Source organism: Tamandua tetradactyla, chromosome 1, assembly GCF_023851605.1.
Source record: "Tamandua tetradactyla isolate mTamTet1 chromosome 1, mTamTet1.pri, whole genome shotgun sequence".
NCBI lineage: Eukaryota > Metazoa > Chordata > Mammalia > Pilosa > Myrmecophagidae > Tamandua > Tamandua tetradactyla.
The window spans coordinates 185,845,136-185,867,122 of NC_135327.1; the positions used below are offsets into that span (position 1 = coordinate 185,845,136).

Genomic DNA, 21,987 nt, shown 5'->3' on the forward strand with positions numbered 1-21,987 from the left:
AAAAGAGAAACAGAGGTCCACTTGGGCTGGAAGGGCAGGCCCAGGTGGTTTTATAGGACTCTTTCTTTACCTTCAATGCCCTTCCTCCCCATATGGCATCCTCTTAAGTGAACTGGGGCACTAGAGTTACAAAAGAGTGGATCCATTACCTCCCACCCAGCCTGGGATCCAGAGTTTGTGAGAAAACATGCAGTCCAGGCCCATGTCCTAAAGATTTAAAGGATGCATTGAATAGCTGGTCACAGAAGCGCCTAGGGGCACAGATGGAGGACTCTTTGGGGGCCAAAGCAGAGAGGGAATTTCTGTGTCTGATGGTCAGGGGGAGGGCAGAGGAGAGAGGGGCCTCAGCATGCAAAATCAGACAATATCAGACTCCAGCCTACAGGCTGGCAAGGAGCCATGAGAGGGCCCCCTGCCCAAACAAAAGGGCAGCCAGGGGTAGGCACCTCAGAGTGGCAGTACTGGAGTCCAAGAGGACCACAGGGGCAGCCCTGAAGCCTGCAGGGGTCTTGTCTTGGGGCTCCACTTTGCCTCCAGTGGATTCTAAGCAGGGTCCCCTAGGAGTAGGGACAATGTCCGGAATCCAGCCTGTTGTGTTTTCCACCACCTCCTGCAGGGGAGGGGGAAAAAATGGGTAAAAGTAGAAGTGCTCCCACCCCCTTCCTTTCCTAAGACTCAAACGACACTCACAACCCAGAGCAGCAAAAATCCATTGTTTTGCTTCCTTAATTTCCCCATCTTCTAACCCAAAATTCCTACCATTGCCATTCATTTCCCTCATTCTTCTCTTTCTCTATCTTTGCCCAACACCATCCTACACCCCACCTCCCTAACCCTGAGGGATAATATCTCTTGGAACACTTACATCAATTGTCTTTATTATCACTGTCTGTTGGGCCTCCTTGCAGGCTTTCTCAGCCTTCTTAATGTTCTCTGGGGTCCACTCAACATTGTTCATGGCCATCATGCCTTCCATGGAGCTGTCATGTGTTAGGAACAGAAAGTAATTTAGGGTCAACTTACAGCTTTGACAGAATGTGTATAAAGCACACTCACCTGTCAGCATCAACTCCGCATGGGCATTAATCTGTCAGGAATGTCTTACAACTTAATCATATTGCGTTTGATGAAAGGAGAAATAAGAGAACTTAGATATGAGAATTTTAAAAATTGTTTAAAGCAGATCTTCTGACTCTTTAAAGAACTATTTCTTAATGTAGGAGATATGGAGTACAAGTAGATTTGCTGGAATGATTTCGGGAACCTGTTAATTGTACGTAAAATGGGATATGTCAGTACAGATGTGTATTTTTCCTGATAAAAAGTATTAGGGCTTTCCTCAGAGTCACAGAGAGGACCCTTGCCTCCAGATGATTAAGAGTCATTACCTGAATATAAAACACAGCTGTTGACTGAATCAAGTCGCGCATGAGAAAAAGGCAGACAAAGAATTTACAAGTGGCCTGGCTTCTCAGGGCAGTTCTTCTTAATTGCTCCTCTGAATGACCTGACAGGTAGGGAAAAACATCCCACAAAATTCCTGCCAGTGTCAGAACTGTGACAGTCAGCCACTAATGGGAGCAGAGTGAAGAGGACAAGGCAAGATCAGGAACCCTGGATCACTAGCTTGCTGGGTAGTGGGTGTTCTCCTCCTACTCCTTCCCCCATCGTCTCCAAGACCCCTTCTCAGAACATATGAGGATCTTATCTTCCAGGGTGACTCACTCTGATGCCTCCTCCCCCAGCTCATTGGCAACGTAGATGATGTCAGGGTACCCCATGCAGCTGGAGATGTTGTTTCGGGGATAGTAGAAGAGGAAGATGAGGCACATCTCATTAATGGTGCTGGGCCCTCCCTGGAGGAGAAGGAGACAGATATGGAGAGACAAAGATATAGGTCTCTCAGGGAGTTGGGAAGAGAGCTGGCAGAAAAATAGTTTAGTTGCCTGTTCTATTAATGGTGCTGTGTCTCTTTTCCCTTAATCTAGAGCCAGTTCACTGCTCCTTACTTACTACTCCTGACCACACCTCTTCCTTTCTCTCCTTCTATTTCCAACCAGAGGGTAGTTATTGGTCTTATTTCCAAAGAACTATCCCATACATCTACCTGTTCTCTACATTTTCACTGCCACTGCCTTGGTTTGGACTAGAACATCCAGCTTCTCAACTAGTCTCCTGTCCTGTCACCAGTCTCTTCTGATTGCAATCCAACCTCCACATCATCTCCTTATTCAGAAACCTCTGGTAGCTTCCAATAGTCCATTTCCTTTTTAAAAATTTCTCGACTATATATATATGGCATAAAATCCAATCCATTTATTCATTCAATTAATTATTCATTAACCTGGCACATATTAAGTTGGTGACACAGTTAGACTCTCCTGTTCCAGAAAAAATAGACATGACACTGTATCTCCCCTACTTCAAGGACTCTATCCATCCCTATCTCCCCCATTCTTATTCTATTCCTTCAGAAATTTTTTCTCATTCCTTAACTTCCAACCAAGTTCACTGTCCTCCAAACATACCACATGCCCTACTCATATATGATTTTTTTCAGTCTTTTCCTTTTCCAAATTCTTCAACTCTGTGTGTCTAAAGGAAGCCCCACTCAAATGTATCATATATTTAGTTCAATGTAGTAGGACCTTATGATTTTTCCTGTGTATTCCTATTATGCATTATCCCCATTCTTCTCTTATCATATCTATCACTTTCTACCATGTATTATAATCATTTGTATAACTGTCTTTTCTTCTTCAATAGCATGAAACTCCTTTTGAATCCCACAAACACTAAACCATTCCTGGCACACAAATAAGGAAACTGAGGCCCAAAAATGATTGGATAACTTTTCTAAAGTCAGCAAGCTACTAAGTGGTTGTGTTGGCACTCAGACCAGGCAGTGACACCAGTCATTGTTACATGCTATCTTTTCATGGTCTTAATGGGCTAATGGCAGAGAAGGTAGAGAATCAGTCCACATAATCTTAGATCCTGATATGAGAGCATGAAAAATCCCATGTGTACAGGTACTAGCATTGGAGGAAGAAAGGGACTTCAGCTGGAATAGTCAGTCACTTGAGGGACAAGACCAGGAGTGGGGCTCTATTCTGGGGCCATTGCCATGGTGACCATGATAGGGAGGGAGACACTTACAAAAGTCAAGGAGTCACGGTCCAGTGTCTGATAGTGACATTCTACCAGCAAATCATCTCCCTGTTCAGAGTGAAAAAAGAATGCTGAGGGTAAGGCAAAGAGGGACCTGCACAGTCTTAGAAGTCTCTTGGCTAACAATAATGAACTGTTTTCCCCCTTTTCTCCAACTGCCACCATGCCTCCCGCAGTCTCCTACCGGCTTGATCTCCACTCGATAAGGTAAATCTCGAGTCTCCTGAAGATTAAAGTCATAGGCATCATCTTTACAGATTATTTGGAGTTGGGTTCCATTCCTAGAGGGAGAAAAAGGGAGGAGACAGGAAGAGGATGAAGTGAGTAGGGATCTACCAATAAAGGGACATTGTGTGAAGTCATTTTGTGAGTGCAGAATCCCCATAAAATACGAAAAGTTCCTTCTTCCACAGGCTTTTCCAGTTATATCCACTTTAGGGAAATTTCTAACTCCTCCTTACTTCCAATGAGCATAACATTATACTTAAGAATAAATAACTAGTCCTAAAATTTATCCCCACATTCAGAAAAAAAATTGAGGGAAAGCCTTAATTCAAATGTTGCCTTACCTGTATTGTACAGCCTGTAGAGCTCGCCCTGCCAAATGGGTGTGGAGCAGGTAACCATATACATGTATGTCAGGCACTGGAGCCCTGTTTGTCTGGGACAGGTATAGAAGCATACCTGATTTAAGAACTCATCTGCTCCTTGTCCTCCCTTGATATTTGGTATCTTCCTCTCATGACTCTGACACTCACCTCCGTAATTCTTACCAAAACTTCCTGTCCCCTCTTCCTGCCCCACATCCCTTGCTTCCAAAGCCCCAACTCCTTCCCTCCCTAACATGATCCATGCTAGCAAATTTCCTGAGCACCAGGTTATAGTCATTTTCCAAGTCTGGAGCTCCAGCTATGCAAGTTTGTGGATTATACCAAATCTGTGATGGGGAACAAGTCGTCTCAGGGAGGGTGGGCTTCACCTCTTCAAACTTGTCCGTCTTACACAGCCCATAGGACATGAAGGACTCAGCACGCGGGGGTATGAAGTGTATGGGGAAAGTGAAGAAGCCCAGCTGGAGTACTCCCATGTCATATTTGCGCAGCTTTGGGCTGTAGTACATGCGAATGCCTGAGGAGTCATATATACCTGTACAGAAAGGAACAATCACAGAAGGCAGAAGAGCGGGCCCTGTTGCTGGGAGAAAGACACCCAGAAAGCAGTAGCAGTGATGAAAAGGAATCTCTGGATATATCCCACAACATCTTCCCAGACACATATAGGAATCATTTGCCCTTCTGTAAACAAGCCATCCTCTAGCTGCTTACCAGGGTGGTTATAAAAATTGCTGTAATGAATCTCCAGTCGGATCCACTGGGGGTCCAAGGGAGTTCCAATAGAGATTCCCACATCATCCGGGAACTGATAACTCTGTTGGAGGGAGGAGGATTTGGCAGCAAGAAGGGCTGGGAGGCAGGGGCAGATATCCACAACTCCTGCCCTTGTCTTTTAGGTCTCATCCAAGACCTCCCCTACCTCCCAACCCTGGGCTTTCATCAGTCCAGCAACCTCGGTTGTCTGGCAGCATACACCCCCTTAGCCATTATTTCTCCCATTCTTGGGACTCACAGTGCCCCCGACAGCCCAGCCCACGATGACCTGTGAGCAGAGAGAGAAGGCAGGGTCAGCCCCATAGCAGTCGCTGATGCCTGTCGGAAGAGCACTGGCATTGCCACAGGCGTACACCAGGATGTGATGAACCATTGTCTCATTGTGATCCATCAACTTGGGCTCAAACTGGGCAAAGGAAAGAGATCAGAGAACGGTCTAGATCTTCTATGTCAAAGCCTTATTCCGCCACTCCTCTTCCCTGAGTAAAACAAGTAAAGCTATGCCCATCACCCACATCTCTCTTTTTCTCTTTCTCTTCTACTTCTTCTCCCTGTTTTGATTCTCCACCCTATCACTTTCCTTCTGCTTTGTTTGACTTGTGTCTCAGACTGCATTCCTTCAAATCCCTTCCTTGAGAGCATAACATATCAAGTCTAGCCTGGGATATTCCAAGACTTCTAACTTTCCCTTGATAACCTCAGTCAGTTTCATTATATCTAAGCATGAAATCAAGCTTTTTTGGATCCTCTTTTTAAAAGATCCTCCGATAAATTTGCCACTTCTTATGAGACAATACTTTCATTTATTTGATCAAAATGGACATCATTCAAATGTGAAATCAGGTGACCAATTTTGAGTTCACTCTAGTCAGACTTCCATGACCGTATAGCCTTGGCCACACCTCTTCCCTGCCTTTACTTCCTCCATAGCCAAGAGAACACCAGTTCTGAGTTCACATTAGGGTTTATATTTTGTTTTTTGCAAATACCTACTCATTAGTAACCTTCTTCAGAATCATTGCCACATTGTGGGGTTTGGATAAAATAGTGCTTAGAGCTGTAATTCTGTGCTCAGGAAATGAGTAACTACCAACTCTACCAAACACAACTCTACCATTTTCTCCCCAGCTACTTCCCTATTTCTTCCCTCCAAGTAATTTTCCGAACTCCATCCCTTCAGAATTGACTATTCCCACAGCTCTTCTCAACCACCTTTCCCTCTGTTTTGCCAATGTTCCCCGCACTCTGGTTTACCACACCTTGTGGATATGATGTTTCTTGCTAACGATGGGGAGAGGGAGAAAGGTGCAGGCATATGTGGTGTCATCTTCTGGAATGAGGAACTGGAGAAGGGTAATGCGGAGGCAGAGTTAGGTTCCCAGAGAAGCAAGGGACAAGACAGACAAGGGAAAGAAGTTCACTTTAGGGCTAGTTTAGTAGTTCTCAGGGGACTAAGGAAAATGGGAGTAACATCAATCCACAGAATAGACACAATGTCAAGTGCAAGAGAACCCTGGATTGGGTGAGAAGATGGGGGGGTGTCTTACATCAGTGATCTCCAAGTCATGGATTATGGTGTCCTCAGGGACTTCAAGATCATCAGGGTGGACTATTTGTAGCAGGAAGATGGACTTCACAAAAATACGCTCCCGATCCAGCTTCAGAGTGTCATCTAGGCCGTAGGCAGTCAGTACCCTCATAGTGTCACTCTGTGGGCATCATGGGCATTGTTATGAATGACACTTCTACATATACCCACATCTGGGGACCTACTCCAGCCACCTGCTCACATCTAAATAGGTATAATAGAAAGAACTTCAGATTGGGAGTCAGGATACCTGGGTTCTGGTTCTGCCTTAGAGGCTAACTTGTTGATAACTAACTTGAGTAAGTCACATTCCCTCTTGCATAACCCCTCTATGTCTGTTTCCCATATCTGTAAAATGAAAGGGTTGGGCTAGATAAACTCTTAAATCCTAATATTTTAAATTTCAATGAAATAAGGCAAAGATCTTCAAGTCCTATAACTTCTGAGCCCAGGTTCCTGCCAAAGGCGAGCACTGGAAAGTGTAGGGCAGACAATGAAGCAGTGGGAGGTTGCCCAGCAGAGGGCTTGCAAATTTCAAGAGGTGGCATGATTGGGGAAGTACTTGGGAAGATTGAGAGGGAAAGAACTCCTAGGAACTATGACTGCCTACCTGAAATACATGGATATTGCCATATCAGAGATGACTCCACCTCCCCAGAAAGAAAAACTGTTGTGATTCAATGCTATTCACCCTTCTCCGTTTTACCGTGATGTCTTGGTCATGAGGGTCACAGGAGCGGAAGGGCCTGGAAAAGCGCATGGTGGTATATTCAGCATCTTCTATTAGCCCCTGTAGTTCAGCATCCTGGCTCCCATCCTCCTCTAGGGTGTCTTCATCCACCAGGTGCTGATCCTAGGGTTCAGTGGAGAGCAGAGAATAAGAACTAGAAGCCCAATGTTCAAGTCTTTGGCGTTCTAGGTGTCCCTTCAGCTCCTCCAGGTAGCAGAGCTCAGCTCTTATTATATAGTTTCCTCCCAGGACAAAGCATAACCTCAAGTGTTGGATTCTTGAGGAAAAGAGATAGACCATGTCTGAACAAATTTTACCACCTGATCTGGGTTTATTTCTCCCATGTCCAATCTCCTCTCCATAATTCCTACTCTTCTTGTACCTGCTTACCCTTGAAAGCTCACTTGTTCTCTGAACTATTGATGCCATTAATCATCTCTGATCTGGCTCTTAGCATATGTTCTTTTGTATTATTAATTGAGGCTTCCTTATATAAATGCAGTTTAAAAGAGTAATTAAGAGTTCAGGGTGGGTAACACTATTAGATCGGTGAGTGGCTTCTTCATTTGTAAAATAGGAATAATAGTAGTTCCCCCTCATAGTGATGCTATGAAGTTAAACAGGCAGCATTTGGAACATGCCTGGTTAATCAAAATTACCTAACAGTTTTAAGTAATTGTTGTTATTAGACAATTTCATGTTGAAATGTCTGACTGAATTAAGGAAATTGAGAACAAGCACCGTGTCTTAAACGTCTTTGAATCTTTCATAGTGACCTGCATTTAATGGGCAATTAGCAATATTTGGTCCAAGACTATCTCTCTTATTCACATTCACGTTCTCTCAATAACCTTAGGGACATTTACTCTGAAAGACCTAAGTTGAAGCTCTACATGGACCATTTCTGTAGGAAGAGATCAGCCATTAGTCGGTGTTTGGGGAGTATTGCCTGTACACGTTTGGGGGATATAGACTGTTCCTATGACAGGACCCATAGACATCTTCAACCCAGCAAAGGAACTATATCCATGAAAAGCAGTCACCCTTAGACTCACCGAGAAATAGACATTGCCATCGGGCAAGACTCCGCCAACAACCAGATCACTTCCCACGTTGGTGTAGCGATTTGTGATACCCAAGCCCACCCAGCCTGTTGTCTGGACCTTGAGCTCAAAAGTGATGATCTCAGCCTCAAAGTCAAAGTCCCAACGCAGGAAAATGGTATTGGATGGACCTAGGAACCTGGAAAAACGCAGGTGAGATGTGGAGCTGAGGCTGAGGTGGTGGCCTTGGGAGGAAGCAGCCAGAGCCAGGAGTAGGAGAAACCTGAAGAAGAAGACACAGGTCATAGCTCTCAGGTCCTGGAACATTTCTCCTACAGATGAACACTTGCAGGGGTGCCTGACTTATATCTGCCTCTACCTGTCTCAGGCACCGTGCCATGGAGGAGGGACAGGATGGGACTCTTCTGATCTGATTATCCTCTGGGTACAGGGTGGTGCCACTTACATAAGTTTGGAGGTGAGAGGTGCTCAGAGAGGGTGCAGGACAAGTTGCTCTTACTCTTATCCTGGAGCAGGAAACTGTCATGAAATTCTTAGAAGTAAATCATCAGACCCTTCCACCCCAACCCCATGAAAGTGTCCCGCCAATGAGGACCCTTCAGAATTAAGGAGGCAGGCTTTAGTTTCTCTACCCCACTCTCCAATCTCCCCCCCATCTTCCTGCACCATCCCTGTAGCCTTGAATGTCCTTATTGAACACTCTCTTTCTGACACTTGTTCCTGTACCCCAATTTTTATAGGCATTTTTCATTTAGTTTCTGCTTAGAACTAAGGCACAAACAGGATAGTATGGGACTGCATGTAAACCTTTCAACCTTCCAGAAAGTGTAGGAAGAAGTTGTTGGGAGGGGGTTTGAGGAAGGTTATAATTTCCATATCCTAGTCTTTGCTGCTAATCCCTGAAAGGACATTTAGAGGTGGGGAAAGCATAATCAGCTTTCCAGATGTGCAAACCTGGGGTAGCTTCGAGTTTCTGCATATCCCTGGGGAGGAGGTAAGGGGAAGAAGGGAGAGAAAATAGGGAATAAATATGACTTTGTCTTTGGGCTACTTTGTGCTTTACTTCCTCCCATAAATTGCCTTTCAGAGAAGTCACATTTTAATTACTCTCAATAGTAAATTTATCCCAACACCCCTATTTGCAAGCATATTGAAATTATACAGACAACACCAACGGAAGGAATATTAGACCATCAGAGCAGAAAAGAATGTTAAATCCACTTATTATTATTTTTTTTTTTACATGTTTAGGCACTGGGAACCGAACCCAGCTCTCTGGCATAGTGGGTGAGAGCTCTGCCACTGAACCACTGTTGTCTGCCCAAAATCCACTTAATTTTTAAATGAGACCACGGAAGTCCCAAAGGATAGCATGAATAGTCCCAGACCACCCATAGAGTCAGTGCAGAGCTAAAGCAAGAACACAGGCCAATACTTTTTCCATTATCTCCTTAGCTCACAGATACAAAGCATCCACAGTCTTCTGCCATGCACTTCTACCATGGTATGTCCTGACGGGGAAAGTTGGTGTCATTTGCTGACTGCTTCTTAGGGAGAGGACCTAAGTCTCACTTTAAGTTTTTTCCTCCCAGTGTCTAACACAGTTAACCCGGGTCTAGAAATCACTTCATTTGATTCCCAGTTGCCCTTCCTACATTGGGAAATGGAGAGGCTCTGAAAAACTAATGAGGACATGTGTCCCAAGAGCCTTCCTCAACACAGAAACTTCATTCAGTGCATGCTTACTGTTCTTATTACAATACTGAATTCATCAAAGTTGGTAAGGACCCAGGTGAGGTCGTTTGCTGGTACTGTGAGCACTTGAGTAATCTTTGTCAAGCAGTAAGGGAGAAAACAGTTTTCCCAAGAGGGCACCATAACCCCAACTCTCTGGGTGTGGTAGAGAAGGTAAGGAGCTAAGCAGTCATCTGGAAGGAAGAGGCTTAGCTAAGCCCAGGAAAGGAAGCCAGGCCAAGAGAGGCGGAGAAAGCGGAACCTGGGGACAAAATGACCTTGAAGAGCAGGAATGTCAGGGAGGGAGATAACAGGCCCATTGGAGACACTCTGATCCTAATCTCATTTGGGGATTAAGGCTAAGGGAATGGGGAGGGGGGACCAGGACAGACAGAGGCAGCCCTGGGACCTCAGATAGGCCCAGGATTCCTTACCAGCAGTCTTATCTATCGCCAAAGGACTGTCTTCAGGGAAGAGGCAGAGTCCACATAGTAGAGTTGGAAGCTGGGAGTGCAGACTCAGGGATTCTCTTCTCCTAGGCCCTCATTTGGCTTCCCACTGGGCTTTATTCTCTATTTTATCTCCACCTCACCTCCGCCCACCACACTCAGTTACAGCTCTCCGTGCTTTCCCAGCCCCCTTTCCCTTCAAGTCCAATCTCCAAAGTGACATCCCTGCAACAATACTTAGAATTAAATGCACAATGGCTGGTCAGAGTAAGGACATGTCTATCTTTAATTTTACATTTTTCTGGTATTCAAGATGTGTGACAACTTTGCCAATTCCTCCCAGAATTTCATCTCTTTTTCTCTCTGGAGTGATGTGGTTCAGAGAAGGTAAGGGAGCACAGAAGTAAAAGCAAATATGGGAGGCACAAACCACCAGGATGCCAGGTCATTGCTGTAGCGTCACATGGGGATACTCCAGGGAGATGGGACCTGGGATCTAGCCTTACTCCAATTCTTTTCATTTATCAAGTAGTTGTGGTGTGGCAGATATTGAACTGGGAAGACCAAGTCAAATTCAGCGCTGTCCCAGGTCTTGCAATGGTGAATTCAATTGCTACTCCCCTCTGTGTTGCCATATTGTTGTCTGTAAAATGTTAGATTGGAGAGATCATTGGTTTCTAAACTTTCTGAAAACTGGTATCTCTTATCAATGTTAAAATATTAGGAGAATATATGCTTTGATTACCGAGTTATAGGATGTTAAAGACAAAAGTCTATTAATTCCATCATGCTTTAATTGAATTTGAAATTTACTGTTACCTCATAGTCAATCTTTGTTGCGTGCATACTTTGTGCCAAGCTCTGCTCTAAGAACTTTTCATATATTAATCTATTTATTCCTGCGAAATAGTTTTCATTATTATCTATGCTTTACAGATGGAGAAACTGAGCTCTAAGCTCACACAGCTAACTAGTGACATCATTATGAGTCAAATAGGCAATTTGAGACTGGTGTCCATTGTCATACTGCCAAATGTTGTTTTGCAACAACTTATGTGTATACTTGAAGTGTTTGTTTGAGAGATGTTTTGTTTTGTTCAACTAATTTTATTTATATACACTCCATATCCACCAAACATGTACTGCCCTTTCCCACTTCCTCTATTCCCTGGTAAACTCTAACCTACTTTCTGTATCTTTGGATTTGCTATTTCTAGACTTCTCTTATAAGTGGCATCGTATGATATTTGTCCTTATGTGAAAACACTGAGCATGTTTTCAAGGTTCTTCATTCTTTCTTATGGCTGAGAGAGAACTTTCTGTTCAATTTACAGGTGCCAATATGTTACATTTAGATATTTGTATTGCTTGCAAAGATTTTAGGCTTAGATTCAGAACCACTATCCTAGGAATATCTGGGACACAGTTGAGAGAGTGAAAGGACAAGTATATTCACTAAGGAAGCATGTATGTGTGTATACGCATGTGCATATTGGTACTCATGAAGCAGGAAGCACTCTTCCTGTTTGAGGTTTGAACTGTATTGTGATGAAACAGCACGATACTGAGTTTCCTGAAAAGCCACACCCTTTGAGCTTCAGGCCCTGAGTGTCAGCCACCAACTGCTGCCTTTTACACTGGGCTCCTGCTCTCTTGCCCAACTGGCCCTGTCCCCATGCTGGAGGGGGCCTGAAGGTCAGGGAATGGCACCAATTACTATTCTATGGAGGTGGATATTCATAGTTGCTGTGAGTACAGGTAAGATGCCACGTTAGGGAAGCCATTCAGTGGGATGAGGGAGAGAAAGAGGAATCAGGTCACCGTAGTATTAGTAGGCATAGAAACATTCACTCCATAGTCCCTGACTTGCCACAGTTCTCCCAGGCATACCACTCTCCCTGCCCTAAGGAAATATCTCTTCTGTTTCTAGCAGCCTCCTATCAACATTACTTGTGGGACCCCTTCTTCTCTGCAGTTGTTATCTTTGACGTGATCACTCTGTGTACTTTCAACCTGGTCTGTCTGTATATTTCAGATACTTCTGCAAGCCTGGTTGAGCAAAGGCCAAGGTGGGTTCTGGTAACACGTGGAGGGGCTAAGACCCTGGTCTGCATACTGAGGAATTCTCAATATCCCTGGATGAGCTGGTACCAACAGGATCTCAAGGGGCAGCTACAGATGCTGGCCACTCTACAGAGCCCTGGGGATAAGGAGATCATATCCCATTCTGGAGCAGATTATCAAGCCACACGGATCAGTGACTCTGAGTTGAGCCTGCAAATAACCAATGTAACTCAGAGCAGAACTTTGTATTGCACCTGCAGCAAAGACACAGTGGAAAACCCTCCTTGGGCATATGAATAAAAACCACACACACAGTCTTCCCTTGTCCCCAACCATAGATCCAACTTCCTCCTTCCTGTACACTGACAGCCCTCCCAACCCTGCTTCCTTCCCACCCTAGATCCTCCCTCCTTGCGTCTTAACCACAGGTAGACTTTCTCCACTGATTTCCCATCGGCTTTTCAGTAAACAACCTCTGCCCGAAAAGCACATCAATAGACAGCTTGAGTATAACCTTAGATCTGCCACCTCCAAACTTTATGGAAGTCTCTTAATATCCCTGAACCTTAGTTTCTGGGTCTGTAAAAAAGAAAATAAAAATGAAGATAGTAAGCCTATCCATCTCAGAGGGTTACTGCAAGGAGTAACAACACAATTTATGAGAAGTATTTGGTATAATGCAGAGACACATGGTAGACGTTCAATCAATGTTAGACAGTAGTTGTACCTCACAGTGTGTTTTGCACTTTAATACCTATATCGATAGTCAGAGTGGTACCAGGAAGAAATATGAAGCAGAAAAAGGGTTAGGTGAATCTCAATGTGTAGCGCCTCATTTATATTTCTGAAATAAATCGACGCCTATTTTCCCTAATATGCCCCCATGCTGGTTTGAAAGTGTTGTGTACCCCCAGAAAAGCCATGTCCTTTATCCTGATTCAATATCGTAGGGTAGAAAATTTTGATTAGATTGTTTCCGTGAAGATTGACTCACTCAGTTGTGAAATTTTGATTTGATTACTCCATGAAGATATGATGTGCCCAATTGTGGGTATGGCCTTTTGATTAGATGGAGCTGTATCCCTACCCATTCAAGGTGGGTCTTGATTAGTTTACTGGAGTCCTTTAAAAGGGAAGACAGTTTGGAGAAAACACAGTTTCTCCAGAGCCGACATAGATGCAGACATTTGGAGATTCTTAGAGTACTGATAGAAAAAACAGACACCTAGTCACCGATGTTTGGAAAGGCAGAGTCCAGCAGACATTGCCGTGTGCTTTCCCATGTGAGAACCCAGACTTTTACCCTGGAAGCTAAGTGAAGGCCCACAGACATTTAGAGAGGAAGCCACTGAAATCAGAAGTTGGAACCAACAGAACCAGAAACAAGGACCAGCAGAGGCCGGCCATGTGACTTACCATGTGGCAGACATCGGCCTTTCTTTGTAATCAAGGTATTTCTCTGGCTGCCTTTATTTGGACATCTTTAAGACATTCAAACTATAAACTAGTAACTTAATAAATTCCTTTTTAAAAGCTGTTCCATTTCTGGTATATTGCATTTCCAGCAGCATTAAAAACAAGACCCATCCCACCTACATTTCTCATTTCCCAATCTTAAGCTGATCTTTTTATCAACAATACCAGAAAGGGCCTGATCCAGGAAAAAACAGGGTCTGGAATCTGTAGAGGAAGGTACCAAATAGTAAACTACAAAGCCCAAAACCAGAACTGGGTCTGCAGGCAGAATAAGGTCATACACAACGTGAGGGGCTGAACACAGAGGTGCAAGACTAATCACCAGGAACCAAGAAGTAATGAGGGAGATAAAGGCCCAGGATCCTGCAGAGGAGGGGGACAAGAAAGGAGGGCTACTGTAACTGGGCCACTCTGCCTGTGAACCTTAGGTCAAAGCTTCTACAGGGAGTGAAGACCAGGTGAAAAGGTAATTGGGAGTCAAGGTGGGAGCAAGTGATTGGGAAAGGGGCTTCCCTACAGAAAGGTAATTTCAGCTCTAGTGGTGGAATGAATGGTTGTAGGGCAGATCCTGGCAAAGGCTGTTTGGTCAATGCTTGTGGTGAGCAAGAGTATTTTCCATCAGGGGCACCACCTCCTCACAGTTCTCCCTGGATGGGCACTGTGGAGGCTGGGGAGATCAGCAAACCCACACAAGACTCCTCCTTTAAATACTCTTCTCTGTCTCTTCACCAATGAGTGGTTGGTGCAGCAAACAGGAGATGGATGGGGTGGAAAAGCCAGTGTTATTTTTATAGACCAGTCCTTATTTATTCACTCAACCAGTATTTATTGAGAACCTATACTTAGTCCTTAGTGGTACTTAGTGTCTTGGGGCAAGATTGGGCCAAGGCAAAATTGCAAACAAGGGAGTATAAAAAACCTGGCTTTGGGCTTTTCTCATACTCTTAGTTTCCCCTTCTTCATGCACGTATGCCCCACCTCTTCCACACTCTTCATGGCTCCCCATTATCTGTCACTTATGTGATTACATTCAAGGGATGTTTCCCCAACTTCCCGTAACTCTTTAGCTAATTTTCCAATTGCCACAAGACTGATCCTGCCTTCAGGGGGTGAAAGCTGAATTCATATTCAAAGGTTAATAACTAGCTCAATGAATCTGTAGAATCACTTCTTCAAGTGTATTTAAAATTAAATAACTTTTATTTAAATAGTCTTAACCTAAAGGAATAACAATGATATTCTACATGTTATGGAGAATCTAGAAGGCAAGAGGGTAGGAAAGTAATTCGGGAATAGGGATGTCTCCAAATGTCCCTCATGTCTTGGCATGTTGACGGTTCCTTTTTCAGAGAGAAGCTGCTTACTTCCCACCCCAACTCTCACACACCAAGGCCCGTGTCACTTGTCCTAGTGGACTAATCTCAGGTGCCTTTTCCCATCTGGCCTTATTGAAGCCTGGGAAGGGATCTGCAGGGAGATTAGCTTGGCATCCCCCTCCCTCTGCTTTGCAGGGCCTTTCTGCTGCAATATACTGTGTGGACCTCCCTGTCCTCTGCTTGCATCTGCCGGATGACCTATCTGGAGAGACTTACTAGCTATGCAATGTGGGGTGGGGGTGGGGGCAGTACTTTCTGGAAGGGTGCAAAGATGCCTGCAAGGTAATGAAGTGGGGTTCATTACTGAAGTGACTGAAGGACAGTTGGCTAATGAGCAAAGGACAAATCCCAGTGAGCAGTCAGCATGCAAAGAGGCAAGGAGGAAGATATCTCTGAGAGAAATAGCAGTAAACAACCCCTGATGGTAATAAACAAGGGCTGTACTACCTAGTGGCAGCAAACAGTACCAGGTATGACAGGGATCTAGGTTTAGACCTTAGCAAATGAGGAGGAAGAAGAAAGCAATAAAATAATTACCAAAAGAACTAGAAAAACTGTAGAAACAAAAGCCCTTCCTACAGCACCACATGCTTCTTGCCTCTTTCTTCTTGTGGGAGCATCCACACATTCTTATCATATGTGTACTAAATAAACTTTCTGCTTGCTTCCTTAATCTGTGCTGTGCTCTTGAATTCTCTCTTGCAGCATAGCCAAGAGCCTAGAAACTCAAATCCAGCAACAGTAACACCTCCTCTGCCCATCTCCTTCATTACAATAGTGAATTCATTATGTAGACAATATAGTGACTTCTGGAATAAAATAGTCCTGGAATAAGAGTCAAAGCCCTTATATTTCAGTCCTAGATCTACTGATACTATTAACTATATGATTTCAGGCAAGTTATCTAAGTGTTCTAAGCATTCATTTCCTTATTTTTTTTAATGGTATTTACCTAATAGGGCTTTTGAAAGTATTAAATGAGAAAATGAAATGGAATGTACTTTGTGAAGATATGGAAAAATCATTCATGTCAGCCTGAAGAAAGGAGACTCACATCACATAGACCCAGTATCTCCTATCTGACTAATGAAGGGATAGCACGATCCATTCAATCAAAAAACATCTTCTGAGCCCCTACATTGTGCCATACTAGAGGGCTGGTTTACTCACCATGGAATTAAGGATCTAGGCCATGGTATTGAGGCGTAGTTTTCAGTCCTCGGGACTGGTCAAAGGTATTGAGGTCAAAGAGAATCCACTAAGCCTCTAGGGCCTTCCATCATTCCAGCCACAGAGGTGCTTGGCAGTAGTTGGTTTCAGGAGCTGCCAACAGAGGGCCTCAGTTTTCTTTTAAGATGAGTAGCTTAGGTTCTCTTGGCTGTGACACCACCTCTGCATTTCAAAACCTCTCAGGGCATCTAACCAAAGAACTCTCAGCAATGGTACTCTCAAACAGGAGTACACTCCCTGGAGGAATGAGGAAACACAGTACCCAACTGTCCCGCGGATGCTGAGGCAGGCTTTCGCCCTCCTCCCCTTCACTCTTCTTATCCTCTGGAGCTGATAAGAGGCGCTCAGAGGTGCCTGGGAGAGAACCAGCACTCTGTGAGTGACATCATACCCTCCTACTGGGACAAGAAACAAGTGGCAAATAGAGATAGAGAGAGAAAAAGGAGAATGTTTGTGTATTTAACAGAGCATGGGCAGGCTGGTGATGGTCATAAGAGTAGAGATCAATCTTCTCTGATTGTGATGCCACATGGCCAATTTCCTCCTCAGAATCCAGGAGTCCTAATCCCCTGAGCTTCTGTGATGGGGAAAAACAAAGAGATGGGGCCACAAGGTCCAGGGATGTGATAACATAATGTATTCCACCTTCAGCAGAATGATTCAGGTGGTCACATGGTCAATTATGTGCAGCTGCAAGGTTTGATATCCACAGTCTATGACTGCGCTGAAAAAACTACAAAGGGGTCTCCAGCAAAAACTGCAAATACCTGGACTAGAGGCAAGATGTCATCAGGGATAATTGAACTACCTGAATCATTTTTGCCCCTAGGCATCTCATCTCTCTTGCTCAGATTACAGACTTCCTTTCCAAGGCTACTGTCTTTGATTTACCTTCCACCAACCACCTGTCCCCCACATACCTCCCCTTGCCTTCTGAGTGAGCCCCCAAATAGGTAAACCTCTGATATCTGCATCTTAATGAGGGCTTTGTATTGCAGTTTCACCCAGCTCCAAACTGGTGTCTCTTTCTTCCCTAAACCCTCACTCAGCCTTTCAGTATGGGGCATGTGGCAGATGGGCCTGAAATCATGGCAGGGTAAAGGACCAGTGTAGACACTGAAGAAGATAATTTTGTTGTCCAATTTAAGTTGCTGTCCTGAGTGTGTGTGAAGGAGATGGGTGGGGAGATGGAAAGGAAGAGGGAATGAGAAGGAGAATGAATGAGAACCAGTCTGAGCTTATAGAAAGGCAGAGAAAGTCACATTAATTCAAAGAGGAGCCATGAGGGAAGTTTAAAATGCAACCAGAACCATCTATCTGAGGTGAATGCCTTGCTTTCAGATATCTAGGCAGTGCTTTAGTCAGGATCTGAGTTTCTGGTTGCTCTACTCTGTGGCCTAGAAGCCAATAGCTCTAGGGAAGAATTTCTTTCGTTTAGCAAAGAACATTCCAGGATGAAAGTCTGACCACCTTCCTCAGTAGCATATGGTGTTTTAGGAAAGATCAGGAAAAAGAAATCATGGGGGAAGAGAGTGGCATTCAGTTTAGCCTGCCCAGCTCCAGGCTGAGCCAAACTACTTTTGTAACCAGCTGGTCCCCATTTTTACAGACTGCTATGTGGAAAGGGAAAGATAGGGGGTGGTAAATGGGAGGTCAAACCCATGCTCTTAATTGTAAAAACAAAGCAGAAGCCTGGTTATTAGGACTGTGGTATTAGGATAGAAAAGTATGACAGGAAGTTTGGCTTGGCAAAAGCAAATATGGATACATATTTTATGGTTGAAGCAAATTTTATATGCAATTAACAACACTTTCATTAAAACCAAATGAAACAGATTTCTGGGAAGATGGTGGGACAGGATAGATCAATTTCAACCCTGTTCCAAGGAATAACTAGAGAAGGGATGGGAGGGCAACAGAGACAGTGATTCCAGGGTGTAAGTAACTTGCGAGAGTCTTCTGCACCAAATAGGGTTGCCCTGGTTGCAAAAGCTGAGGAACCAAGAAGCAGAGAACCTGAAACTGTCCAGCTGGTGCAAACAGCCTAACATGGATGCCCAGAGCCCTCAAAAGTGCATGGACAGGTAGATGGGGATGAGGAAGTAAGCCAAGCCACATTCCTTGAACACACTACCCTCACCAGTACAGTCTCAGGGCCCGCGAGTCACCCCACATGCCACACACCTGATCCCCATCACCGGCCCCCCCATCCATGCATTCCAATTGCCCCCACCCCACCAACCCCTCATACATGTACCGGCCCCACACCCCCCATCCCAAGCGCATACATGTCTGCCCCAGCCCAACCCATCTCTCCAGCTAAAGTGCAGTCTTGCCCCACCCCTCCCAAGCCCTATCTCCCAGTCCTTGCCCTCAATAAAATTGATGGGCCACTAGTAAGACTGACAAAGAAAAAAAAGAGAGAGGATGCAAATAAACAAAATCAGAAATGAGAAGGGGTGCATTACCACAAACCCTGACGAAATAGAAGAAATCATAAGAGGATATGATGAACAACTATATGCCAACAAACTAGACCAACTTAGATGAAATGCACAAATTCCTGGAAACACACAAAGAAACTACAATGACTAAAGGAGAAATAGAAGATCTCAGCAAACTAATCACAAGTAAAGAAACTCAATCAGTCATCAAAAATCTTCCTACTAAGAAAAGCCCAGGGCCAGATGGCTTCACAGGGGAATTTTATCAAACAATGTGAAAAGAACTAATGCAAATCCTGCTCAAACTTTTCCAAAATATTGAGGAAAAAGCAACATTGCCTAACTCATTTTATGAGGCTAACATCATCTTAAAACCAAAACCAGATAAAGATGCTATAAGAAAAGAAAACTACAGGCTAATCTCCCTAATGAATATGAATGCAAAAATTCTCAACAAAACACTAGCAATCAAATCCAACAGCACATTAAAAGAATTATACACCATGACCAAGTGGGATTAATACCAGAAATGCAAGTATGGTTCAACACGTGAAAATCAATTAATGTAATACAGCACATTAACAAATTGAAAGGAAAAAAAATCACATGATTATCTTAATTGATGCTGAAAAAGCACTCAACAAAATTCAGCATCCTTTTCTAATAAAAATATTTCAAAGATAGGAATCAAAGGGAACTTCCTCAATATGTAAGGGGCATTATGAAAAACCAATAGCCAGCATCATACTCAATGGTGAGAGAATGGAAGCTTTCCCCATAAGATCAGGAATGAGACAAGGATGCCCACTGTCACCACTATTTTTCAACATTGTACTAGAAATTATAGCTAGAGCAATCAGGCAGTACAAAGAAATAAAAGACATCCAAATTGGAAGGGAAGAAATAAAATTTTCATTATTTGCAGATGACATGATACTATGCTTTGAAAATCCTGAGAAATCTATAACAAAGTTACTTGAGCTAATGAACAAATTCAGCAAGGAAGCAGGATATAAAATTAGTGTGCAAAAATCAGTAATGTTTCCACACACAAGCAATGACCTAACTGAGGAATCAGTTAAGGAAAAAATTCCATTCAAAATAGGAACTAAAAGAATCATGTACTTAACTAGGGATGTAAAAGACTTGTACATGGATAACTATATAACATTGCTAAATGAAATCAAAGAAGATCTAAATGGGTGGAAATACATTCCCTACTCATGGATAGGAAGGTTAAATATAGTTAAGATGTCAATTCTACCCAGATTCAGCACAGTACCAATCAAAATTCCAGCAACCTACTTTGGAGACTTGGAAAAGCTAGTTACTAAATTCATCTGGAAGGGAAAGACACCCCAAATATCTGAAAGCATCTAAAACAGAAGAATGAACACTTCCTGACTTAAAAACTTACAAAGCCACAGTGGTCAAAACAGCATGGTACTGGCACAAAGATAGAAGTATTGATCAATGGAATCAAATCGAGAGCATAGAAATAGATCACCAAATCTACTTTGATTTTTGACAAGGCCCCCAAATCCACTGAACTGTGACAAAATAGTCTTTTCAACAAATGGGCATGGGAGAACTGGATATCAATAGCCAAAAGAATGAAAAAGGACCCTTACCTTACACCCTATTCAAAAATTATTCACAGTGGATCAAATACCTAAATAGAAGAACCAGCGCCATAAAGCTTCTAGAAGAAAATGTAGGAAAACATCTTTAAAACCTAGCAGGAGGTTTTACATCCAAAGCACAAGCAACAGAGGAAAAAAATAGATAAATGGGGACTCCTCAAAATTAAATGCTTCTGCACCTCAAAAGACATTGTCAAAAAAGTAAAGAGGCAGACAACTCAATTGGAGAAAATATTTGGAAATCACACATCAGACAAAAGTTTGATATCCTGTACGCATAAAGAAATCATATAACTCAACAACAAAAGAACAAGCAACCCAATTATAAAATGGGCGAAATTTTTCTGAAAAGCGAATACAAATAGCTCAAAAGCACATGAAGAGATGGTCGTTTTCATTAGCTATAAGGAAAATGCAGATCAAGACTACAATGAGATACCACCTCACACCTATAAAAATGGCTGCTATTAAACAAAAAGAAAACTATAAATGTTGGAGAGGATGTGGAAAAACTGGGACACTTATGCACTGCTGGTGGGAATGTATAATGGTACAGCTGCTATAGAAGAAAGTTTGACCATTCCTTAGGAAACTAAATATCAAGTTGCCCTATAAGCCAGCCATACCACTATGTGAAATATACCAGAAGAGCTGAAAGCAGTGACGCAAATAGACATTTGCACACTGATATTCATAGCAGCATCATTCACATTCACCAAAAGATAGAAACAAACCAAATGCCCATCAACAGATGAGTGGATTAACAAAATGTGTTATATATACATATACATTGGGATATTATGCAGCAGTACACGGAAATGACGTCCTGAAGCACATGACAAGATGGATGAGCCTTTAGGACATAATGCTGAGTGAAGTTAGCCAGACACAAAAGGATAGATACTGTATGAGTCCACCTTTATGACCAGCATAAAGGTATAATCAGAGGCTTATAATATAGAATATAGGGGACTTAGAGATATGTAGAAGCTAGAAATGGGTGAACGGTTAGCCAATGATGTCGAACTCAAATGTAAGGGAATAGACAGGAATGCAGGTGGTTCTCTTGTGGGTCTATAAGTAATATTACCATATTGAAGGTGAACAAGGTTGAAATGAGTTGTGTAGACCTATGTGCCCAATGATTAACACTAGAAATATAAATAAGTTCCTGCAAGAACTACTTCAAAGGTATGATTTGTGCATGAAGAATGTTTAAGTCCAGGGTACAGGGGGAAAACTGCTACTGCATGCTATGGACTATATTTAACAGGAAAACATCAGCAGTACCACAGCAACAGTGGGGGTAAATAATGAGGGGAGAGACAAGAGTTAAGGGGAGGTTTAGATTTCCTATTTGATGAGGGTGTGTTTATTGGTTATCTTCCTCTCGGGAATAATGAAATAATCTAAAATTGAGAGTGTTGAAGGACTGCGGATTTTAGGCAGTATACATGATGCCTAATGAAAGCAGGTGGCTGAAGGATGCACTGACTGAGAAGTAAATTGGCAAAGGATGGTGTATTCATATGATAAAATATTGTGCTGCTACAAAAAGGAACAAAGTTGTGAGTCACACAAAGATGTTAATGAACCTGTGGGACATTTAATGAGGCAAAATAAGCCAGAA

At 43.2% G+C, this 21,987-nt stretch overlaps 1 protein-coding gene across 1 annotated transcript; it reads right to left on the reverse strand.

Moving 5' to 3' along the window:
• Window positions 1-5: 5 nt before the first annotated feature.
• LOC143687502 (DBH-like monooxygenase protein 2) lies at window positions 6-16,615 on the reverse strand. The gene is made up of 13 exons (XM_077164525.1): window positions 16,211-16,615; window positions 6,854-7,000; window positions 6,107-6,268; window positions 5,819-5,902; window positions 4,798-4,965; window positions 4,497-4,599; window positions 4,151-4,317; window positions 3,741-3,832; window positions 3,356-3,452; window positions 3,160-3,219; window positions 1,726-1,856; window positions 866-980; window positions 6-610 (listed from the first exon to the last, which is right to left on the reverse strand). Exons 1-13 carry the CDS (start codon window positions 16,211-16,213, stop codon window positions 380-382), a joined length of 1,560 nt encoding a protein of 519 aa, XP_077020640.1. The 5' UTR covers window positions 16,214-16,615; the 3' UTR covers window positions 6-379.
• Window positions 16,616-21,987: the final 5,372 nt, after the last annotated feature.

Bases quoted from the DNA above. Each gene is read 5' to 3' on its own strand.
- LOC143687502 (XM_077164525.1), bottom strand. The intron at 4,318-4,496 runs GTAAGCAGCTAG...CTTTCTGTACAG, and splicing joins CAATTTTTATAACCACCCTG to GTATATATGACTCCTCAGGC. The intron at 3,833-4,150 runs GTGAAGCCCACC...TACCTGTCCCAG, and splicing joins AGACGGACAAGTTTGAAGAG to ACAAACAGGGCTCCAGTGCC.